This window comes from Aphis gossypii, unplaced genomic scaffold (genome assembly GCF_020184175.1).
Source record: "Aphis gossypii isolate Hap1 unplaced genomic scaffold, ASM2018417v2 Contig00733, whole genome shotgun sequence".
In the NCBI taxonomy this organism is placed as follows: Eukaryota; Metazoa; Arthropoda; class Insecta; order Hemiptera; family Aphididae; genus Aphis; species Aphis gossypii.
Window position 1 is genome coordinate 19,090 of NW_026083255.1, and position 22,720 is coordinate 41,809.

General features: G+C 26.1%; 3 protein-coding genes across 3 annotated transcripts; 1 reads left to right on the forward strand and 2 right to left on the reverse strand.

Annotated features, from left to right (window-relative positions):
* Positions 1-213: 213 nt before the first annotated feature.
* On the reverse strand, positions 214-4,763 carry LOC126555168 (uncharacterized). The gene is made up of 4 exons (XM_050210125.1): positions 3,748-4,763; positions 2,255-2,783; positions 434-676; positions 214-252 (listed from the first exon to the last, which is right to left on the reverse strand). Exons 1-4 carry the CDS (start codon positions 4,761-4,763, stop codon positions 214-216), a joined length of 1,827 nt encoding a protein of 608 aa, XP_050066082.1.
* Positions 4,764-5,954: 1,191 nt separating this feature from the next.
* On the reverse strand, positions 5,955-7,936 carry LOC126555169 (piggyBac transposable element-derived protein 3-like). Its single transcript, XM_050210126.1, has 2 exons — positions 7,708-7,936; positions 5,955-7,633 (listed from the first exon to the last, which is right to left on the reverse strand). Exons 1-2 carry the CDS (start codon positions 7,934-7,936, stop codon positions 5,955-5,957), a joined length of 1,908 nt encoding a protein of 635 aa, XP_050066083.1.
* Positions 7,937-17,690: 9,754 nt separating this feature from the next.
* On the forward strand, positions 17,691-22,254 carry LOC126555170 (uncharacterized). Its single transcript, XM_050210127.1, has 5 exons — positions 17,691-17,895; positions 18,453-18,610; positions 21,305-21,556; positions 21,625-21,715; positions 21,789-22,254. Exons 1-5 carry the CDS (start codon positions 17,691-17,693, stop codon positions 21,998-22,000), a joined length of 918 nt encoding a protein of 305 aa, XP_050066084.1. The 3' UTR covers positions 22,001-22,254.
* The last annotated feature ends 466 nt before the right edge of the window (positions 22,255-22,720 follow it).

Below are 22,720 nucleotides of genomic sequence, written 5' to 3' on the forward strand. Positions count from 1 at the left end.
TTTGTCAAATTATAGCACATATAGGCAAGTGTAAAACATATAAGTCAATGTAGGTAAATAATATATATAAAAACATAGAAAAATGAATTAAATTGTATATAAATTAAAACATATTAAAATAAATAGTATAATATTAAAAACTAAATTATTTACTAAAGTTATGGCACATAGATTTTATAAATTCGTATCGTGTGAGCCTACCAGATTTGTATTTCATAATTTTTGATTGGTTAATTTCTTGTCGCTTGTATTCTTTCGAAATTTTCAAAAAATGTACACTATTAATTTTAACATAAATGTCGACTTGAACTTGGAGAATAATATTTAACCATGGTATAATAGACGGTAATTTTGTATTGAAATTTTTATTAAAGTGCGAGTGAAATGATTCGCATGTATTTGTAGTTAGCCTAAGACTTGAAGAATTACATGCCCAAAGCTTAGGAGGAAAAGTACTGTCTTCTGAAATATAATGTTCAGTTAAATAATCGCAGTATTGTGTTAACTTATCATCAATTGGACAATCTGCCATTAAATCCTCGACAAAACAGTCAGATACTTCTTCAGGCTCTAAAAATATTAAACCAAATGTACTATGTAACCATGTACCAATAATTGATGAACTATCATTGTAATCACTGACTAAACCAAATTTTTGTATGCTTCGCCACCATGACTGCGTTAGGTGAAATCTACAACCAATTATATGGCTTGAAGGCCAAACTTTCGTGACGGCGATATGTATTGACATTTCAAAATCAATTACTACTTGTTTGGGTAAAAAAGTTTGTCCGATTAGATTACATTTATTGATAATTTGATTAAACACATATGCATAAGTTTCAGTTATTTTATCGGGCAACAAACAAATAACCAATGGTATATAATTTCCATTTTTAGAACCATGTATAGTAAACATTTGAGTCCAGAATCTAGCACAGCATTTAAATGTTCCGTCAACGTAAATTGAATCGACTTCACATAACATTTTTAAATTTGTTTCGCATGAAAAAATAACAACATTTTTTATTTGATCATTGAGAATTAAAAATTGTTCACCTTTACAAGTTATTACATTCATATTTTCTAAAGCTAATTGAGCTTCAATAATATTTTTAGGAATTACTGGAAGAACTTTTCTACGACTGTCATATATAACATTTCTAATTTTATTTATATCGTCATTGGTGAAATTATCTATAAAAGAACTATTTGTGTTAATTCTTTTAGTATTATTTTTTTTGGATAAGTATGGGCATCATCTACTGCCTTACGTTTACACGCTGTACTCACAATTTGCCTATTAATTTCGTTTACGTTTGATGGATCGTGGTCGTGTTCAATGGAATCTAGTGCGCTCGTTACTATTCTTGCTGCAGTAGTGTATATCTTCGTTGTACAAATACGTTTAATACAGCGCCAACGAATTAAGCCAGTTGTAATATTTTCCGAACCAAAATTATACTTATAGTTCTTGAAAGCAATCATTTTTTTCCCTCTTTTACTTTCTAAAAACACAACGTCCATTTTCAAATTTAAGTAAAATGCTATATCGGAACGAACGAACGACTCGTAACTGCGGTATGTGATTTTATTTCAAATATTGTATCCGTACATTCAGCGCAATTATCGATTATAACTTATCTTTATCGGCGAGTAATGATAAGATGATCGCTAAACTAACAGTAGTACTAATTGGGTAAACCAATAAAACTTTATCGTAATAATTCATACCTTAAATCAAAAATAATAATACCGTTGCGTTTAAACGTTACGAAACGTTTAGCGTTATTTGATGGATACAGCGTGTTTTTTACACAAAACAGAGTGATTGAAAATTATAGGTAATATTACAAAAATAACCATACCTAATATAACTGATATTAGTATATTATTTTACTGATGGTTATAATTTTATAATTTTTTTTATCCATTCAATCGTTTATCGTTTACTGAATGCATTTTATTGTTTTTTTTATATTAATAGACAGTGGTAACCAAAATGTTTTTCGTTTCCTATGAATTATATTTCTTTGGGCGAAAACCAAATCACTCTTTTTTATGTTTGGGTAAAAAAGGTCATTTGGGCAAAAACCAAAAGGTCGATTTTGGGCGAAAACCGATTCGCCCGAAAATTTGATTGCTCGATGAATTTTTACTAATTTAAGACCATTAGCAATTTCTTGTTTTAAATTTTTATAGTGTAATATATATATTTTTTTTTTGATGATAAAGTAGTTAATAATTTTTTAACTTTTGAATTTGGAGGACATTCGTTTAAAGGTAAAAACGGGAAATCATTATGTTTTTCATGTAAATATTCAGGATAATCAATATCAACTTCTAATATATATCCGACTTTTGAATCATCAGGAATTTTAGTAACATCTATGTTCAAGTCATCAACCCATCCGAAATCTTTGAAAGGTAGCTCATTTAACATCGATTTTCCATATAAATTTACACAATCAAGATATGTAATCCATGAAAATGATTTATTAGGATTATAGTTCAAACCTTTAATGTTTGGTATGTTTGCTTTAGTATATCTTTTAACTGATTGACAGATACCCCCTCTGATGGAGGATTCAAAATATAAAAGCATGTTATAATCAGTCAATTTTTCTAATTTAACCTTAGTATATTTAAGCATACAATCGAAAGCAAATCCTGGAACAGTCATATAATGAGCAGGATCTAGACTAAGAGTAGATAAACATAAATCTCTAAAATTTTCGAACACATCCGTTAGTATGGTGACATCAGTTTTCAAATAAAGATCACTATACTCACCCAAAGTTTTAATATTAAATACTTTCCAAATTTTTTTAGCATGAGAATAATCATTATTATTAATTTCTTCATTTTTTAAAGAGTTATAAAATGCAGATTTTGAAGGTAATCGAGTTTCGTTTAATTTACTCCAACTATCAATATACTCATAAGGGAAAACCCCTTTTCATATGACTAAATCAAATGTTTTATTAGAAAATAATTTTAAAGTTTCTTTAAACCTTGATTTATCTTCAAGTAAATTTTTTGCAAGCTCGCTTAATGAGGAGGCCATAAAACGGAATGTATCAACGAATTTTATACTAAATCTCGGAGCAACCTCTTTACTAAAAGATATATATTTTTCTACAGAATTTGGAATAACATGTATATTCTTGTCATCAAAACCAAGTTCTCGAATTATAAAGTGACTATCGTATGATAAGTTATGAAAAAAAATTGGAACAAATGATGGGTTGGTTATTTCAAAATTACATTTAAAACAAATACATTGTCTATATTTACCAGTAATATGACAGTGATCTCTAACTTTATATAATTAATTTTCTTCAAAAGATAATAAACATATTTTACAAACCTTTGCTATTTGAAATTCGTTTTCCTCCTTTTCAGTCAACGTAATCATTGGTACATTAATTTGATAAATATCATTTATTTTTTTTGAAATATCAATCATATTTTCCATAAAATTTTTTGCCGCATCAATACCTCTGTAAATTATTATGTTTGTTGGAATTTTAAACTGTTGCATTAACTTTTCTGTGATAATATTATAGTCAACTTTTACATAAAATGCATAACTCATAATTTCATGTAAATGTGTGATATAAGTTTTACTAGTTTTAGTGAATTCATTTGTCTGTTTAGGTTTTAAAATACATTCAAAGTCAGCATAAATAACAAATGGTATTCTAGAAGTTTTTTTATACCTAACTTTTAAAAAATATGAATTTATTTTCTTTTCCTTCTTCAAACATTATCGGTCTTCCTAATTTATTCTTACTACACATTTTTTTATGTTCAGTTAATCCTGTTTCACCCCAAAGTTTACTTTTACATGGTTTATTTCCAAAAGTTGTAAAACACCTCTTACAAATAATTAATTTAGAACAATTTTTAGTTTTCTGACTTCTAATAAATCTTGAAAAATCTTTAATGTAACAATAATGTGATGTTTTATGATTATTGACAAAAAATAGATCAAAATGATTTTTTTCTTCTTTATTATTTATAAATAGAGGGAAAATAGTACCATTATTATTTAAACTATAAACATTAACTGAAACATTATTTAAACGTTCAAATTTTTTAATTTGATTTATTGGTGTTGGGAAATCAATACATTTAAAATCTAACCCATTCTTTTTTTCAAGAAAATCAAAATATTTTTGGTTAAATCGTGATTTATTAGAACGCTTATCATATTTGGTTAGTATAGAATATTTAAAACAGTATTTATCTTTATTTTTAACGTTTATAATAGCCTTTTTTTCTCGTATAAATTTAGGTAAATCTAAATATGCACCTCCTTTTAATGGATTTACTAAATTGATTCTCAACTGTAATCCATCTATTGAAACAAGTGTCCATCCTGAACCTTTAGCAATAAATTCAGATTCTTCAGCTAATATTTTATCAAACTTTATGTTTAACAAACTAGCGAAATCGGATGAATTACATGCTAAAACATTCGAAGTTTTAAAAGCCACATCTTGTTTATCATGTGTTATAGGACGTGTGTAAGTAGCGTCAACGTGTAAATTAAATTTGATCGACGTTTTAATACACGATTGTCTTAACTTTAAAATTAACTCATGTAAAATATAGTTAAAAAATAATTTGTAATCTATATAATTTTCACAGTTCTTAATTATGAAAGTTTTTGAACCTTTTCTAAATCTTTCTATATCAATAAGTCCACTTCCAATCGTGTTCATACGCTGTTTTTTTGTTATTATATTTCTGTTCATAATGAGACTGAAATAATAAAAAACACATTAAATTTATTATAAATGTATGTTTTTTTTTATTTTACATTTTTAAAAAAAATAATAATAATAAAATTCTTAACCCTTTCAGTCCCAAATTAAGTTCTGATAAAAAAAAAAAATGTTTGCTTTCTAATTAGTTTTATATTATGCCTAACTAAGAAATATTTTTGATTTCAAAATTTTTTGATCACCAAGTCATGAGTTATTGAATAATGCCATTGTAATTGCAATTGGGCATTAACGGTCATAATAGGTTATGCTATCAGGATGGCAATTGGGCGTTAATTAATGAAATACTAAACATTATAAATAAAGTCTGTTCAATTCTTTATTTTTTTTATAAATCTTTTGCCTTACTGTTACTGACAATATAGAAAGTAAAATAAAAACTTTTTTTACCACTTACACACTATAAGATTCTTTGAATAAGTCTTGTAAGTTACATAATATTTTAATAACATAACTTACATAACTAATTGTAAAAAAAAAAATAATATTGTAACAAATATAAAAACAACTTTAGTTATCATAATATCACAAGCATAATTTGAGATTTTTGGATTAATATTAAGTCTTTTCAATTACATAGTCTTATATAATAAAATACTTTGTTAGCACCTTAGCTATTTATAATAAACAAAATTAAATTTTTAAGTATAGAATAACACAACAATTTTTTAAATAAATATAACCAATGAAAACAATATATAGTAAGAGGAACCTTCTCTATAAAATAAAATAGACAATATAGAAAGTAAAATAAAAACTTTTTTTACCACTTACACACTATAAGATTCTTTGAATAAGTCTTGTAAGTTACATAATATTTTAATAACATAACTTACATAACTAATTGTAAAAAAAAAAAATAATATTGTAACAAATATAAAAACAACTTTAGTTATCATAATATCACAAGCATAATTTGAGATTTTTGGATTAATATTAAGTCTTTTCAATTACATAGTCTTATATAATAAAATACTTTGTTAGCACCTTAGCTATTTATAATAAACAAAATTAAATTTTTAAGTATAGAATAACACAACAATTTTTTAAATAAATATAACCAATGAAAACAATATATAGTAAGAGGAACCTTCTCTATAAATATAAAACTGAACAAATAATAAAATATTATTTTGGTTAACTACTAGATTTAGTTGATAGCTAAGTATGGAAATCATAAAAACAATTCCTATCTTTGGTCAAACATAAATGAACATTACATTTTTTACACATAATATGTGTTCTCATTGTACACCCTATATGTTTACATAATGTTCCATCTCTTAGATTATCGATAAAAGCAAAGTGATCAATTCTATCTTTTATAATTTGTAATGGGGGGTTTTTTGAATCTACTTTACGATGCTTTTTTGGGGGCTTGGGAACATCAGGTTTTGGGGATGATGAAGGACGTCCACGTTTCCTTGTCGGAGTCAATACTGAATTACCTAATTGTATAAGTGATTCAGCTAAAATATGTTTGAATGATAAAAGATCTAAGGTATTTTTTTTTGGAACTTTTAAAGCTTCACAATCAATTATGTATTGTAGCCATGAATTAGTAGTTGCCATATCAAAAGCATGAAAAAGTAATCTCAATGTCCACTTTTTGGATTTAAGAAAAATTCTGTAATAACTAATAAGTTGGTCATGGAGGTCTACACCTCCCATGGAGTTATTATATAGTCTAACTATTTCAGGTCTACTTATTTCAATATATCTTTTTTCTTTTTTATCGAAACGCTTAACTATGTCTGGTGTTCCTGATGTAACATAATTAGAACCAAGACAAACAATTTTATTATCACACCATTTGATTATACCAATTTTATTGTCTTTAGAACTAACCTCATATGAAGAACCTCTTCCTAATTTAGTTAGGTCTTTATCACTTATAATTGGGACTTTAGGAAAGCGATTTAACCGTATTGTACCTGTTGCTTTTATTCCTAAATAGTCTAGTGAGTTAAATAAATTGTATGAACTAAAGAAATTATCAAAAAATAAAAAATGTTTATTTTTTTCAAGGCTTTCAACTAATTTTAACACAACAGATGTGCCTAAACCATACTTTTTAAGAAAATTAGGGTCAATTTCTGTTGATTTTCCTTGGTATAAAAGCATGTCATAGACCATTCCTTTTGAAGAACATAATAAAAAAATTTTTATACCCCAAGGGCAAGGTTTGCCCTTCATATATTGCTTTATTCCCAGCTTTCCTTTAAATTTTATTATTTGTTCATCAATGGACAGATTTGTGTTTTTGGGTAATGTTTTACAGTGTTTGAGAAATGAATCATAAAGAGGTCTTATTTTAATAAACTTATCTTCATTGTTGACAGGTATTTCATCATTATTTATAACATGAAAATAAGACCGTAGCTCAAAAAAACGGTTTCTTGAAATACTATCAGCAATTAAATTTACTCTAAAATCACTTGTCCAATATAACCTAATTCTTGTATGTTTCAAACAACCGATCAGTAAATGAACTCCCACAAATACTTTCATTTCTGAGGAGGTTGTATCATGAAAATCTAATTTATTTTTTTGTTTGGCATAAATATTAGTATATTTAGCCATTTTCTCAAACTCTCCTTCAGGAAAATAATTCATGAAATAATCCAATGGATTTAATGTTTTATAAATAGTAGATAGTTCAGGCACTGGTTCTTGGATGTCAATTTCATTACATACCAATGGTTTCATATCCCACTTAATATCTTTTTTGTCAACATATGGTAAATTTAGCATAGGTGATATAGTAGGTGTTTGAAATGGAATGAAAAAATCAGTATTTTGAGTTGGGTGGGATGTAGAAGTGCCCTCAGTTATTTCATCTAAATATGAGTTTAAAAAAAAAATTATAAATATATATGCAATAAAACTATAAAATATTGATAATTGAACATACCGTCACCAGTAGGAATATCAACATCAAATAAATCGGGAAACAATTCATTGCCATCATCATCGTTTAAATGTGTAAAATCATTTAAAAGTCGGTCTAGTTCTGATGTAGGAAATATATTTTCTTCTTCTACGTTATCATCATCATCACCAGATAAAGATGATAAATCTGAGTCTTGGCCGTCACCAAGCAATTCCAAAATATCAAAATCACGGAGTTGTTTTCGTGACATTACATATAAATACCTAAAAAATGTCATATATTATATTATATTATAAGTAGTATAAGTATAAATGTATAATAGAATCTTAAAAAAACTTACTTTAGACAAAATGGAATTAAAATAACACGGTAACGACCGTAGACAAACGTCGCACACTCGCACTGACAGAAAATAAAACTATAATCGTTTTTAACAACCGTTTATCAGTGGTGTAAAATGTAAATATTAATTGATAAGAATTTCGACATTACGCCCAATTGCCATTATAATGGCACAATATTTAAGTTACGATAAAATGATAACGATTAAAGTTAATAACTATATCACTTCATAATTTGATAACAATATCAGTGTGTACACAAGAAAAAAAATATCGGATTTTTAGAACTTGTTTTTCTTTTGATAATACAATGAAATGTGAAAAAATTAATCAAATATTCTAGTAAACATTTTTGTTATCAATAAATTGTCATTATCGTTTTATATAAGGTCCGAATTGTATTGTTATCATTTTTAACGTATTCTACACATGTTTTTACATATATATTCATGTATTACACAACGAAATAATTTAAATTCAATTTTATAACGACTTTTATATCATTATGCCATTCTAATGGCGTTGGGGACTGAAAGGGTTAAATAAACAATGAGTACTTAGTTTTTTTAAAAAAAAAAATCATTTTAGATTCAAACAAAAAGATTCTGTTAATAAATTTAGATCATCCAATAATGTACAATAATCGCTATGCAGATGATAAGCTAACGTCTGTTTTCGAAATCTAACATAACCATACAAATCATAATATTTATTAACAAGTAATATTTCATTTCTCAAATTTATTATATTCTCTTTTAAGATTTTTATTTTTTTTATATCTTGTAAAAGTGTTTTAGCTAAGTATTTTTCATATCTTAATATTTTAATTTTTCTTTTGATTAAAATTATAGTTTTTCTTTGTTCATGTTTACTTTGTACTTCCTTCTCATCATTATCATCGATTTCTTCATCCAATCGATGAATTTCAATTAAGATATGGTTAAGTAAATCCATTTTCTAAAAAAAAACATTTTTTTTTTTATGTTTTGGAAAAGCTATTATGAACAAAGTAATACTTCTATATAAGTAGGTGTATAAAAAAAAAGAAAAAATGGAAAATAGATTAAAGAAATAATATAAATTAGGTTAAAAAAAAATAGATTTATTTAAACAAATTTATTTATTAAATCTTCTAGTTGATTATTCAAAATTGAGGAACGATAACGTATACGCCTATTACATTTTTCACCAATATAATAAGAAAAATTATAGTCATCTAAAACGTTTCTTTTTTCATTGCTTAACCTATCTATTTCAACTAGATCTATTATTTTTTTTTTTGTATAAATTATTAATTTTTTTATTTAAAGCTCTTATGTCAATTTTTTTTCTTTCTTCATCTTGATCAACACTTTTTTGGTTTACTAAAACTTTCAAATGTAATTCTTCAATCAAAGATCGGAGGTATACGATTTGAGGAGATTCCATTTTATAATTCTGAAATTATAGGTAAATATTTATTCGTTTATTTTTTTATTTTAAATATAAAAAAGGTAATGTTAAAACTATATCTCATTTACACCACATCTAAAAAAAATAATTTGAACCACTTTTCAAGTTTATAATTCACACCAAATAAAATTTAAAAAAGGGGCATTATCTAATCTGTACTTACTAAAATTATAATTTGTAACATTGTTCACATTATTAAAATTATAATTATAATAAAATGTATATATATAAGTAAATTTTTGTTTAGCAATAATTCATAAAATATATAAAATCAATCATACTTTAATTATAAATAAATGTAAAACAAACTCTAAATATATAATATATATATATATATATATTAAATAAGTAAATTCTTGTTAAGTATATTATACTATTTTTTTAAAAAAAAATAAAACATAATTTATAACTATTTATATCAACTAAACTCTGTAAGAAAAAGCTAGTAACTATTTTTTGTTTATATATATATATACCACAGAATATATTCCGTGTACATACCGTACATTTACTATAACTAAGCTGATTATAACAAAATAAATAATAACTATAATTAAGTGTATAAGACGTAACAACACAAAATATTTTTTACGATGTATCTGTGTATATGTGGTTTGGAAAAAAAAATGTGAAGATATAAAATTAAACATATTATTATTATTATAATAAATGACATACTTTTAAATGTTGTACTACACACTAATCTTTTTGAACTATTCAAAATGTTTCGTACTATACTCAATTTTAGGGCTGGTACAAATTACATATTTCATTTCGTTTTTTTTTTAACGTGGTGTAAAAAAAAAAAAACTAAAATTTATTTATTTATGTAACGCAAATACATGTTATATTTTTGATACAAATGAACCTATTTGTGGTGTAAATTATGTAAAATACCATTATTAAATGAAATCATTTTTTATAGTGGAAAATTATAATAGTAAATATTTAATTTAAAGCTAGTTAATAGTAGTAAAGTAATAATACTTACATTTCTGTTAGCGTGGAGATGCTTGAAAAAAAATATACTGGCTTCTAGTTGTAGTGACTAGTGAACCGGTCTTGGTGAAGATGGTTCAGCACGATTTAACGACGAAGTCCACTTTGTCGTATGTGTAAGAAGTTTGAATTTAAAGTTATTTATTCACTGAATATAATAAAAGCAAGCTCGATGTATTGTTAAGTATAGAACAATGTCATCGGTCTATGCGTGAGTGAAGCTTAACTTTGTCTAATTCTTAATACTACCACAACCCATTTTATATTAAACTATTTGGGAGTAGTCCCCCAAAAATATACGTACGTGTCATGGTAAACAGGAAATTCGACTATACGTTTCTATTTCATATTTTACTATAACCAATTATTTAATATATTAATATTCTTATCTAAATCTAACCAACTAATATCATTCAGGGCAACAGGAATGAAGTAATGTAATGGTCGGATTTCTACATAGTGTTTCTACTGAACTAGCTGTATGTCTAATTCTTAATACTACCACAACCGCTTTTATATTAAACTATTTGGGCGGCGTAGTCTCCAAAATATACGTACGTTTCTATTTCATGTTTACTATAACCAATTATTTAATTTTAATCTTACCTTGCTAAATTTACGTACCTTGCTAAATTGTATATAACTTTTCAAATCTGACATTAAAATGTAGAAGTCAATTACATTATTTTAGATACAAATCGCACTTGTTATTACATTCTATTTTTTCGAATTGAAAAGACGTACCTTTCAAATTTTATTCTAGTTGGTGTTTTAGCTGAACTGATTATTTTAGACTTAAGAGGAGGAGTAGAAGTGGTTACATATATAAGAGACTCATCGATACAGTATATTCAGTATACTTCAACAGATTTTACAATCTAGACTTTTTTTTTAATAAAATTAATTTTATTTTGAAAAAATGTCCTGCTACTCATTTAAAAGCGATGACGAGGAGTCGGTTGTATTTTCCGAAGTAAGTAAAAAAAAACATTTATTTTTTTATCATAATATAATATATAATTATTTTAATTAAAAGACATTAAATATTTTATGAAAAATGTATTTTGTAAACCGTCATCAGCTTATCGTCTATTTTAATTATAGGATAATATTGCAACAACATCTCAAAAAAAAGGTACATCGAAAAGGTTAGCTGTAAAACCGGAGAAGAAACCGGTATCGAAAAAGACGAAAAAGTGAGTTATATAAATTTATAACATATTACGAAAAAGTAAAAAAATATAATTTAATTATTATTTTATAAAGCACTGCTATTTGTTATACAGACAAAATATTAGATTTAATAACAGATCCAACTATACCAACCGATGCAGAGAACACCTTAAATATAAAAAAGGATGATTGTTCATTAACGGTTAAGACACCTGTAGACAATACGGCTGTAGATTACTGGACTATAGCACATTATAAATGTGCTAAAATTGCTAATGTTGCTCTGCAAGATAGGTAATAATAATAATAATAATATATATATATATATATTTAACTAAAGTGAAATATTTATAATAAAATTTAATTTAACCTAACCTAACTTATTTAGATGGAAGCATGCTGAATGCTCACTCAAAATATCTTTAACAGGACAGCATCCGGATGATTTAACTACACAGCCAAAGAAATGGTGACGCTCATTCAATCTGTTTTCGACAAAATGATGCGACATCCCGCCAAGAACCTTCTCAGACACAACCAAAAAAATAAACTTATAAAATGTGTGTAATAGGATATGGTGTTGGATTAATTTTATTTAATAAAAAAAAAATTTTTATATTTACATTTATTTTTTATTATTTAGATAAAAAAAAAAAATAATAATAATTCTTTATAGGTTAAAATAAAAATAAAAATAAAAATATTGAAAGTTAGTATACAAGTGGTATTAATTTCACATTTTTTTTTTTTTTAACAAGAACGATAAATTAAAATAAATTAAGAAACTTTTTTTTATATTACATCACTAAATCTTGTAATATCATGTTCGACAATGAATTAAAATGAAATTGTAATAACTCGTACATAAATGAACAATCTTCACTTTGTATATTGCTGTAGCTGAAATCATAATTTTGAATATATTGATTTGTAAATTCGTTTCGTTGACAAGATGATGGTAACCCATTTACGTCAGACTTAATTAACGTATAAGCTGTATCAAACGTTTTTTGGTATGATTCCAATTTTTTCTGTTTTTCAACAATATACAAGTCAATACAATGTTGTAATTGTTTCAAACGATGAAGATCAATATGAGATAATGTTATATAATTATCATTAGAATATAAAACTATAGTTGATTGGTTTACATTAACAGAGTAGAAAAAATTATCAGCTATCTTAACACGTTTACAACGAGTATGCAAATTTTCGATAATTGTATTAAAATTGTTTTCGCACATTAACTTACACCACTGATCAAGATCTAACGTTACAACTTTTTTAGTTAATTTACATTCTAATAATATAATACTTGAAATTTGCTTATTAACTAGAAGTCCAACGGTTACACTTTTCTTACTAAAAGGACGAATATCGAACACAGATTTTGATACAACGATTGATGGATTCATATTGATAAAATAAAAAAAACAGTAAACAGTATTTTTTTTCTAGAAATATGAATATGATCACTAGACAGCTTAGCTCAAACTAACAAGTTTTGTTTATCCATACATGTTATAACTAAACAAATGTAAGGTAAAAAAGAAAAAAAAAATGTGAACGTATAGTGTCTAGTTGGATAAACAGTAAAGAGTTATTATACTTACCTACCTAATTCGATAGAACCTGAAACATTTTTTAAAAATCATTAACATATTAAATTTAAATTAGACGCGTTATCCCACTAGGCTATACGTTCACGAGGTATTAAATAAGTTATTAACACATTTAAGTTTATTAAATTCAGATTTTTTTTTATTGAAATATAAAAAGTTAAATGAACTAAACAACAGTATCATATGAGTATATGACCTTGATCCACAATCACAATCACAAATATCGATAATCTTATCATATTTTTTTACTACATTTTCAACAAACTGATTTCCTTTTGATAATAATACAAAAACACATTTCGGATTCCATCTTGAATGTTCAATCCATGGATTATCTTCTTTTTCCCAACGATGCAGTATAATACCGCAGCAAAAACATTCAACAATATCTTTTTTCCCTGAATATATAAAACCGCTTTCATCTAATGAGTATTTATCTTGAGATGAAGTCAACGGAAATAAATTGAATGTTTTCAATCTTGATATAAATGTAGTGAATTCTGGATATGTAGGATATGCATTGTTTCGTACTAACGAAACAAGTGAACAAAAACTGTTGTTAATTTGTTGAAAATTCATTTTTTATAAAAAAAAAAATAAAAAAAACTTAAATGAATTAAACTTGATTAAAACTAACAGAACCTGATTGAACGATGGTTGAATATTAACTGAACTGTCTGAACTGAAATGAATTCAATAAAACGACTTTTATCTATAATTTATTAAAAAAAAAAAAAATGAAATTATTGTGTAACCTGAATGTTTAACTTACAAGGGAAATAAATAGTGTTGAAGTGTGTATACACTGTTTAAACTTTATGTGTAACAGGGGAAAAAATAATTGGTTAAAGGCGGAAACTATACCTTAAATTTTAAAAATCTCCGCAGTCAAAAGTGCGCAGAACATACATTATGGTTTTTGAGAATCAGTGTTTTTTACTAGTACAGCGGAGAAAAAAAAGTTTGAGGGGGAAAATCCACCTAAAAATTTTAAAATCACCGCAGTCTGGTAGAGCGGAGAAAAAAAAAGTTTGAGGGGAAAAATCCCCCTTAAAAATTTGCAATCTCCGCAGTCAAAAGTGCGCAGAACATACAAATGTATACTACTACCATAGTTAATCAACGACTGTAAAAGGTAAGTTTCTTAATTAAAATATTATTATAATATAACTATGTAAAATAATTAATGATTAAATGAACATTTTTCTTTTATCATTGAATACAATGAATATAACGAATAATAATTATACAATATATTATTATATATTTGTTAAATAATGAGAATAAATTATTATCCAATAAGAAATATGTTATATTATAAAATAATTATAAGTTAATTACTAAATATATTTTCTATTATACAAGATAATTTTATAAGTGAAACCATATTTACGGTTATTTCAACTAGATATTTGAAAAAACAATTATAAATATATAATTATAGTTATAAATATTAATACACTGTTGCACTTATTCGTTGACTTATAGCATTTTTTGAAATACCAATAGAATTAAATTAATGTGTCGGTATAACTTTATTTAATACACGTGATATTCTACTAAAAAAAATTTTTTTTTATAAATATTATAATAGGCAGCAAAAAGATTAATAAAAAATAATAGGTAATAAAATAAAAAAAAATAATAATAAAATAACAACTACAAATTCTGACATAAAAATGATACGTTCTGTAAAAACATTTAATCTTTGGTTAAAATTTAAAAATAATAAATAAATAACACTTTAAAGATGTAGAATAATTTTTTCTTAAGAGGATGTCAGCGCAATATTTGTTTTCTTTCACAGACTCACGCACAACATAGATAAAACTCTTTCATTTTTTTCTTTATGGTTTTTGAGCAACCTTAGTGTAAAATCTCCAATTATAAATACTATATAGGTAATATTTTAAAGAGTATGACATGTAGATTTTATATTTTATTGTTATTTGATTTTGTATTCGACTTTCTAAATAAAAAAAAATAATAATAATAATTTAAATTATGTTTAAATTGTTTTGAGACAATATTTAGACAAATTGATGTGTCATACCCTCGAAAAACTTATGTTCTATAGTTTTTGTAATCGGCGATTTTATCTAAAATTATCAAAATCATACAAAAAATGATTCTGCATAAATGCATTTTATCTATGTTGAGTATGAGTTAGAGAGAAAAAACAAACTGTGCGTTAACATCCTCTTAAGAGTCTAAATTAAATTATTTATATTACGACTAGATAGTTTTTGATTACACGCTAATACAGTATACGTCTTGTACTATTATATTTTATTAAGAAAATCTTTTAAATATTACTACATCTATAATTTATATAGTATGGAAATATTATAAATAATAGACAAAAAAAATATTAAAATCGAATTAAAGATCGAGTGAGTAACGTTCTACTGTATAGTGGGTCACTATTATTTATGTGTTAAATTTCAATCCAATAAAAAGTACCTACCTATTATTGTATATGAAAAACGATTCTGAACGGAAAAAAGATAAAATAATTTTTATTGGCCAACACTCAGCTTCTTTTATAATAATTGTAAGCCAAATTTATGGAAAACCTTATTAATTTTTCAATTCTTAGGTACTTATACAAAATTGTTTATAAATGATTAACACTAAATAATTTACAAATATTCATGATTTTGACAAATTTTTGTGAATATCTGAACTACTAACTACTAACTACTAACTTCAAACGCTAATAAAAAAAATTGTGTCTGTGTATTTTTATAATTTTTGAATTACTATAAGAATAATTTATAAGGAGCTTTGTATTAAATTTTTAAGTATTTTGACACGGCCAAAAAATTTAATCGATATTTATATAAAAAAAAAAGAAATAAAAACGAATATTTCAAATGCCTATAAATAGCATTAAAAAGCAAAATATTTTGAAAATTAAATCATGTAAAGAAAATACCAATATAAATAACAAGTTACCTATTATAATAGCGCAATTCAAAAATATAAAAAATAAATATTAACGATTTTTTTTTATGAGTACCTATTTTAAATTCAAATTTTTAAAAAAAATGATTAAAATCACAAAAACTTAAAAATTATTTTCAAAAATAAATTTTTAATTAAAATGTATAAAATATTACAAAATATTTATTTTAATGTAGACTGATATACCGCCTTCGCTTAAAATTGTTTTCGTATATGATGATTTTAGATTATTCAATTACAATCACATCCATTACAGTGACCTACAACGGTCACAAAACAAAACTTGCATTATTAAATAAAAAATTTCATATGATTTTAAATTTAATTTTTCAAATTAATTGGAATGCGTTGAGTTATTTTAATGGCTACTATCGTCTAAATTACTTATTATAATTTATAAGGGAATTAGGATTTCTTAAATTTATAAATTTGTAATTTTTTTTTATTATTATTTATAGTTTTTGTAAAATGTTTCGACCATGGGAGGACACTAAGGTCCAATCAAAAATTGGAGAAAAACCCATAAATGGTCAAAAATCTTTAGAGCCTGTTAGCTTGAAAGCTGTTTTATCATATTTATTAGGTCATGGATACCCTAATAGTATACACCATAAAAATGACAAAGCAAATTTTAGAAGACAGACAAAATCATTTTATGTTGATAACAATACTTTGTACCATAAAAAACATTGTGCCCGTGTAATATTTGATAACGAAGAACGGGTAAATATACTCAAAATGGTACACGAAGGTTCACCTGAATCTGAGGAAGCAGTTGCGCTTTCTAGCCATCGTGGTAGGGATGCTACCCTAAATATTTTAAACCAGCGTTACTATTGGCCTTCGATGACATTAGACACTAAACAGTACATAAAAGAATGCATATTTGTCAACGTGTGAATCCAGCCACACTAAAAGTGGTACCTGAGTTACATCCAATTCCCGTACCAAAAATGGTAATTATATTACTTTTAACTAGTTATTAAACTTATTAAACTAATTACCTAATAAAATATAATATTATTTAGGTTTTCAAGCAAATTGGCATAGACCTCATCACATTGCCAGAAGTTAGTGGGTATCGCTATGCAGCAGTTGCAATAGACTACTTCAGTAAATGGTGTGAGGCACGTCCATTGTCCGATAAAAAGGCATCTACTGTAGCTCATTTCATTTATGATGAAATAATTTGTCGGCATGGTTGTCCAAAATTGAAATTAGCGACCAGGGTCGAGAATTTTGTAATCATTTATGCGATGAATTATTTACATTGACCGGAACTGTACATAAAGTAACTTCGCCGTATCACCCACAGGCGAATGGTCTTGTCGAAAGATTCAATCGCACCATAAAAAATTATTTGCTCAAAGTATTTTAACTCTTACAGTATGATAAATATTAAATAATATAGTTATTAAAACTATAGTAACCTTAATTTTATAGATACACAATGAAAATAAAATCGATTGGCCTAACGTCTTGCAAGGTGTTTTGTTTGCATACCGATCTACTATACCAAAGAGAGCCAATTCTTCCAGTTGATGTCAAATATTCACTTAACGAGTGTGGTAATGAAATTGAGGAAAATGTTTTCACTGGAGAATTTAATGAAGACAAGTTTAAAGAAACATTGCAGAGTATGCTATCAATGAGAGGTACATACATATTTACACTTATTTTTTCAATTAAGACCTAATTAATATTTTGGTATTATTATATAAAAATATAATTTCAATAGTTTAATTTATTTTGGTTTTTTGTTTTCTAAAATAGATTTTTTAAATAATCGTTAGAAGTTTTATTATAAATTAAAATAATAAAATATGTTGTTTACAGTTAGTAAAATGTATATACCTCGGTAAAGTTATCAATGATTTTAATATTATATATATTATATTATTATTATATAATATATATATGATATATATTGGAACCTTTGAGAAAGTATTTTTAAGTAATAATATAACTTTTTCGTATAAAAGCCAAAAAATTTAAAACAAAAAAAAATATATCATTATAGCTTAAACAATTTTTGAATTATACCTATTACTGACACTCGTTATTATAACATTATACTTATACATAAATACTTAAATTAATTAATTCTAATTTGCACAACATATGACGTATTCTAAAATTAAAATGACATAAAAGTTATTTAATAATAAATTTTACGATGTATACAAATAAAAGTTAACTTTTTAATGTTTAGAAAAAATTCAAGACAACGTGTCGGAAAACATTCAACACGCTCAAAACCAACAAAAAATATCTTATGCCAAAAGGCATCCTCGCGCAGATAACGTGTTTGAAGTTGGAGATAAAGTGTTGCTGAAAAATCTACGACGGGAAGACAGAAAAGGAGGATGGGCTTTAATGCCATGGATTGGACCATATATAATTCATCAAATCATTAATAACAATTTATGTATTTTAAAAAACGGAGAAAAAATACTAAAAACCAAACACTTACTCAAAAATATTAAAACATTTTATGAACCTAAACCAATGAGTAGTTCACCAGAGAGAAGTATAGACATTGAGTGTGTACAGGCGTTACAGGTACAAGACCAAACGCGTTACTTCAATCCAGTTGGAAAACACTGGCAAAAGGCTGTAACGTGCCACGTACAATCAGTTGAATGATGTCGATTTGGAAAGGTTTTGTGAAATAATTGAACTCTCGAAATTATTCTAAGTGTTTTTTATTTAAAACTAGCTGGCTCCGTGCACTTCGTTGCCCGTTAAAAATGCCAATTCTATATAATATGATTCGAATTTTGATTAATTTGTTATTTAATATTCGGTTTAACGGTGTTCAAAACTTATATATTTTCATTGACCGTTTTGATTCTCAAAAATCTTGTGAAACCACCACTTTAATATGCGAATTTTGTAAAATGCTTTCTTATTGCACACTAAATTTGTGGTACGATTTTACGAATGTACCGTGTAAATTTTAAGCATCGATCTATCATTGTTCAGGCTCTACGTTTATTAGTCAGTGAGTTACTCAAGTCATAATATTATAGTCATTCTGCTTGCCGTTGCCGTGAGACTCTCTTATGATTATGCGAGCAGTATATTATCATGTAGGCAATCCACACATGGTAGATTGCGGACCCCGCGAGATGTGTACGTAAGCTTATAATTTCTAACACTTAAGTTTCAAAGTTATATCATTTTTTTATTTTACTACGGTGGGTAAAATACAATAATGTGCCATCTCGTAATTTTTATATTGTTGCCTGTTGGTAAAACAATAAAACTTGGTATAACTTGTTATGTTAGTTTATTGCTGTGAATTTTAAATTTACTGTAGACATTGACTTATTTTGCTAATTCTTATTATTGTTGTTATGGTTTTAACAAAATATAACAACAGGTCTATAATTATTATATTCAATCATAATCAATAGTGACCTTAATATAGTTTATTTTCTTGCTGGACTGCAGTGACAGTTGTTGTTTTTTTACATCCCGATTCCGAAGTTTTCTGGTGGATTTTCCTAAAATTGTACTACATAAGCACCTTCTCTTGCGACCAATAGGAGCGAATCATCAGTGAAAAATGTTACAAAAATGGGGAAAATAAATAATAATAACAAAAAAATTGTTACCATGATTACCAAAAATAAAATAGTAATAATAATAACAGTAATAGTAGTCATCAGTATTTTTTTTTAATTTTCCGTGCAATTTTCTTAACTTTTTCTTACATAAGAACCTTCTCCTGGAATTTACGACCTAAACAAAATAAGATTGAGCGAAATCTATCCAGCCGTTCTCAATTGATGAAATGTTATACATTTTTGTCTCTATTTTTATATATATAGAAGATAGAAGATAGATAGATTATTGTGAACTAAAAAAAAATTCACTCAAAAAATTTCAAATTTCCAAACTAAAATAACTATAGAAACCATAGATTATATTGATTGTACATCGAGCTGATGTTTAGATGTCTACGTCTACTATAGAGTAAATAAAGACAATGGTATCGAGTTCAAATCCCAGACATCAATGAATAGATTTTGCACTTTTTCTACTTATTCGGTTGACTTTTTAAAAATTTTCTTTCGTAAAAACCTTCTCCAGACAATAACAAATACTCCTAAAAAATAATTAGCGAAATCGGTTCAGCTGTTCTTAATTGATGAATTTTTATACATTTTTGTCTTCATTTTTATGTATAAAGATTTTTAATTTCTTTTTTTACTATGACAACGATTTAGGTTTGTATGTCTATTTGCATGCATTTTTAAAAACATTTTAAATAAATGATTTATTTTATTTAAATGGTTGCCATTGACTACCAAAAATAATTTAGTTGACTATTTGCTGGATAGATGGCGATTCTGTAATTTCATCACCACCTCGTCATATTTCTCTAACCCGATAACTTTCTCAAATTTTTCGTCCGTAAGAACCTTCTCCTGGCAATTACGTCCCAAACAAAAAAAGAATGAGCGAAATCGGTCCAGGCGTTGTTGAGTTATGCGCTTACCAAATTTTGCGATTCATTTTTATATATAAGATTATTCTAAGTCCAATTAATTAATTTAATAAAACTTGTGAAAAATATTCTAAGTCCAGGAGACATAAAATATTAAACTGGGTGACGTGAAGGTGCTTGCGCTAACTCTGGTGGATCACGTCTGAATTGTGCCTAATCTGGGCCCCCTTATATATCGTCCAGGGACTCCCGCGGTACCTTCAGGTCCCTGATGGTCATCTGCACCTGCATCCGCTTCTGCCCACGCTTTGCGTCATCCGGCCGATAGCGTGCGTCAATTATATGACTATAATATTCTATCGGGTGAGTGATTCCGCAACTAATATACTCTACCGGGTGGCAATTACGTATCCATAATATGTCACCGGATAGTAGTTATATATTATTATCTCCCAGCGGATAAGAAGCACACGGGCGATGATACTTTTGATTGTTTTCTACTTTTGTTTATTAGATCCGGTCCTAGTCCAACCACACCCAATCATTGCTTGCCTGGTTGCTCACCCTAACATAACTATAAGGATGTCCTTTATGTCCCCATGGTTTAGAGTATTGTTGGCTATGGTAATTTATATATTACATTTAATATAAGTATCAGAGCACGTTGCAAGGCCAAGTGTAGGGCACTTAGACTAGAATATATACGAAGTTTGGAAAGTGATGTGAAAATTAAAGTATTGAGTCATCCGTATAAGATACAAAAAATTATTGGTGATGGAAATTGTTTATTTCGAGCTTTTTCTTATTTAGTAACTGGTACTGAAGAACAGCATTTAACCATCAGACAAAATATAGCAACCGTAATATAAAAATTAATTATAATGATTTAATTAAATAATAATTAACTACCTAATCTTATTTATTTTAGGTTGTAAACACAAATCAAAAAATACTGAGGTATGTAGGTGGTGAAGAACAGCTGCAGTCATATTTAAAAAAAAATAAAATAGAAAATGAAGGTATGTAAATATTATTACTTATTCAAAATAAGTGGATCCAGCCATTAATACAACTTATTTTAAATTGTAATAGGAGTTTGGGGTACTGATACTGAAATATTTGCTGCTGCAATTTATTTTAAAACATCAGTGTATGTATATTGTACTCAAACACACACTTGGCAGCTTTTTAGTAAGGAAATTAATTTGAAAAATGCATTGAAACGAGGAGAAAAATGTTTGTACCTGGTAAACCAAAACAACACCCATTATGAAGTGGTTATAGATGTGACTGATATTGATTGACTAATAAGTTCTTAATTAATTATAAGATAGTATTTTTTAAATTTTTACTTTTGTAACAGGCTTGGCTGTTTTTTGTTCAGAGCCATTAAATGAATATTTATAGTATTTATATAAGTGTATATTTGATGTTAAAATGTTAAGTTTTACTTGTTTATTTATTTCATAGTTTTTTGTATTAATTTATTTAACAGTTTTTCATCTTAATTTTTTATTTTTGTTTCAAATTGACATAGCTGCTTCTTACGCAGAGCCTAATAACGCATGTTAGTTTTATGTTTTTATTTTTAAAATATTATTTATTAATTTACAAATATTATGTGCTTATATTATTATAATAATACTACATATGAATGGCAATAATATTTTATTTTTAACCATAAACTGCAAATTGTATGTAGTTATGTATTAAGTATGCTATTGTTGTTCTCTATTGAATATTGTTTATGTTTGTTCAATGTTATAATGGTCAGAAATTACATATTTATTTTTTTTAAAAAAAAATCATATTTCAATACTGTAAGTATGTAGTATGTAGAATGTAGATACATAACTATATATAAGATGATTCTTATATCGTTGAACACTCATTATTATTTAAAAAAGTATTGAATTTTCAAAATTTTAGATTTATGCTTTTCTAGAAATTTATACAGGCAATTAAAATTTTTGATCTTTATATTTATAGGTAAAAAACAATCAACTTTTATTTCAAATAGTAAC

Bases quoted from the DNA above. Each gene is read 5' to 3' on its own strand.
- LOC126555168 (XM_050210125.1), bottom strand. From the start codon at position 4,763: ATGAACAGAAATATAATAACAAAAAAACAGCGTATGAACACGATTGGA. The intron at 677-2,254 runs GTTAAAAAATTA...CACCTAACGCAG, and splicing joins AATGTCCTCCAAATTCAAAA to TCATGGTGGCGAAGCATACA. The intron at 253-433 runs GCATGTAATTCT...AAATTTCGAAAG, and splicing joins CTTTTCCTCCTAAGCTTTGG to AATACAAGCGACAAGAAATT.
- LOC126555169 (XM_050210126.1), bottom strand. From the start codon at position 7,936: ATGTCACGAAAACAACTCCGTGATTTTGATATTTTGGAATTGCTTGGT. The intron at 7,634-7,707 runs GTATGTTCAATT...ACTCATATTTAG, and splicing joins TGATATTCCTACTGGTGACG to ATGAAATAACTGAGGGCACT.
- LOC126555170 (XM_050210127.1), top strand. From the start codon at position 17,691: ATGAAAATAAAATCGATTGGCCTAACGTCTTGCAAGGTGTTTTGTTTG. The intron at 21,557-21,624 runs GTAATATAAAAA...TATTTATTTTAG, and splicing joins TCAGACAAAATATAGCAACC to GTTGTAAACACAAATCAAAA. The intron at 21,716-21,788 runs GTATGTAAATAT...AAATTGTAATAG, and splicing joins AAATAAAATAGAAAATGAAG to GAGTTTGGGGTACTGATACT.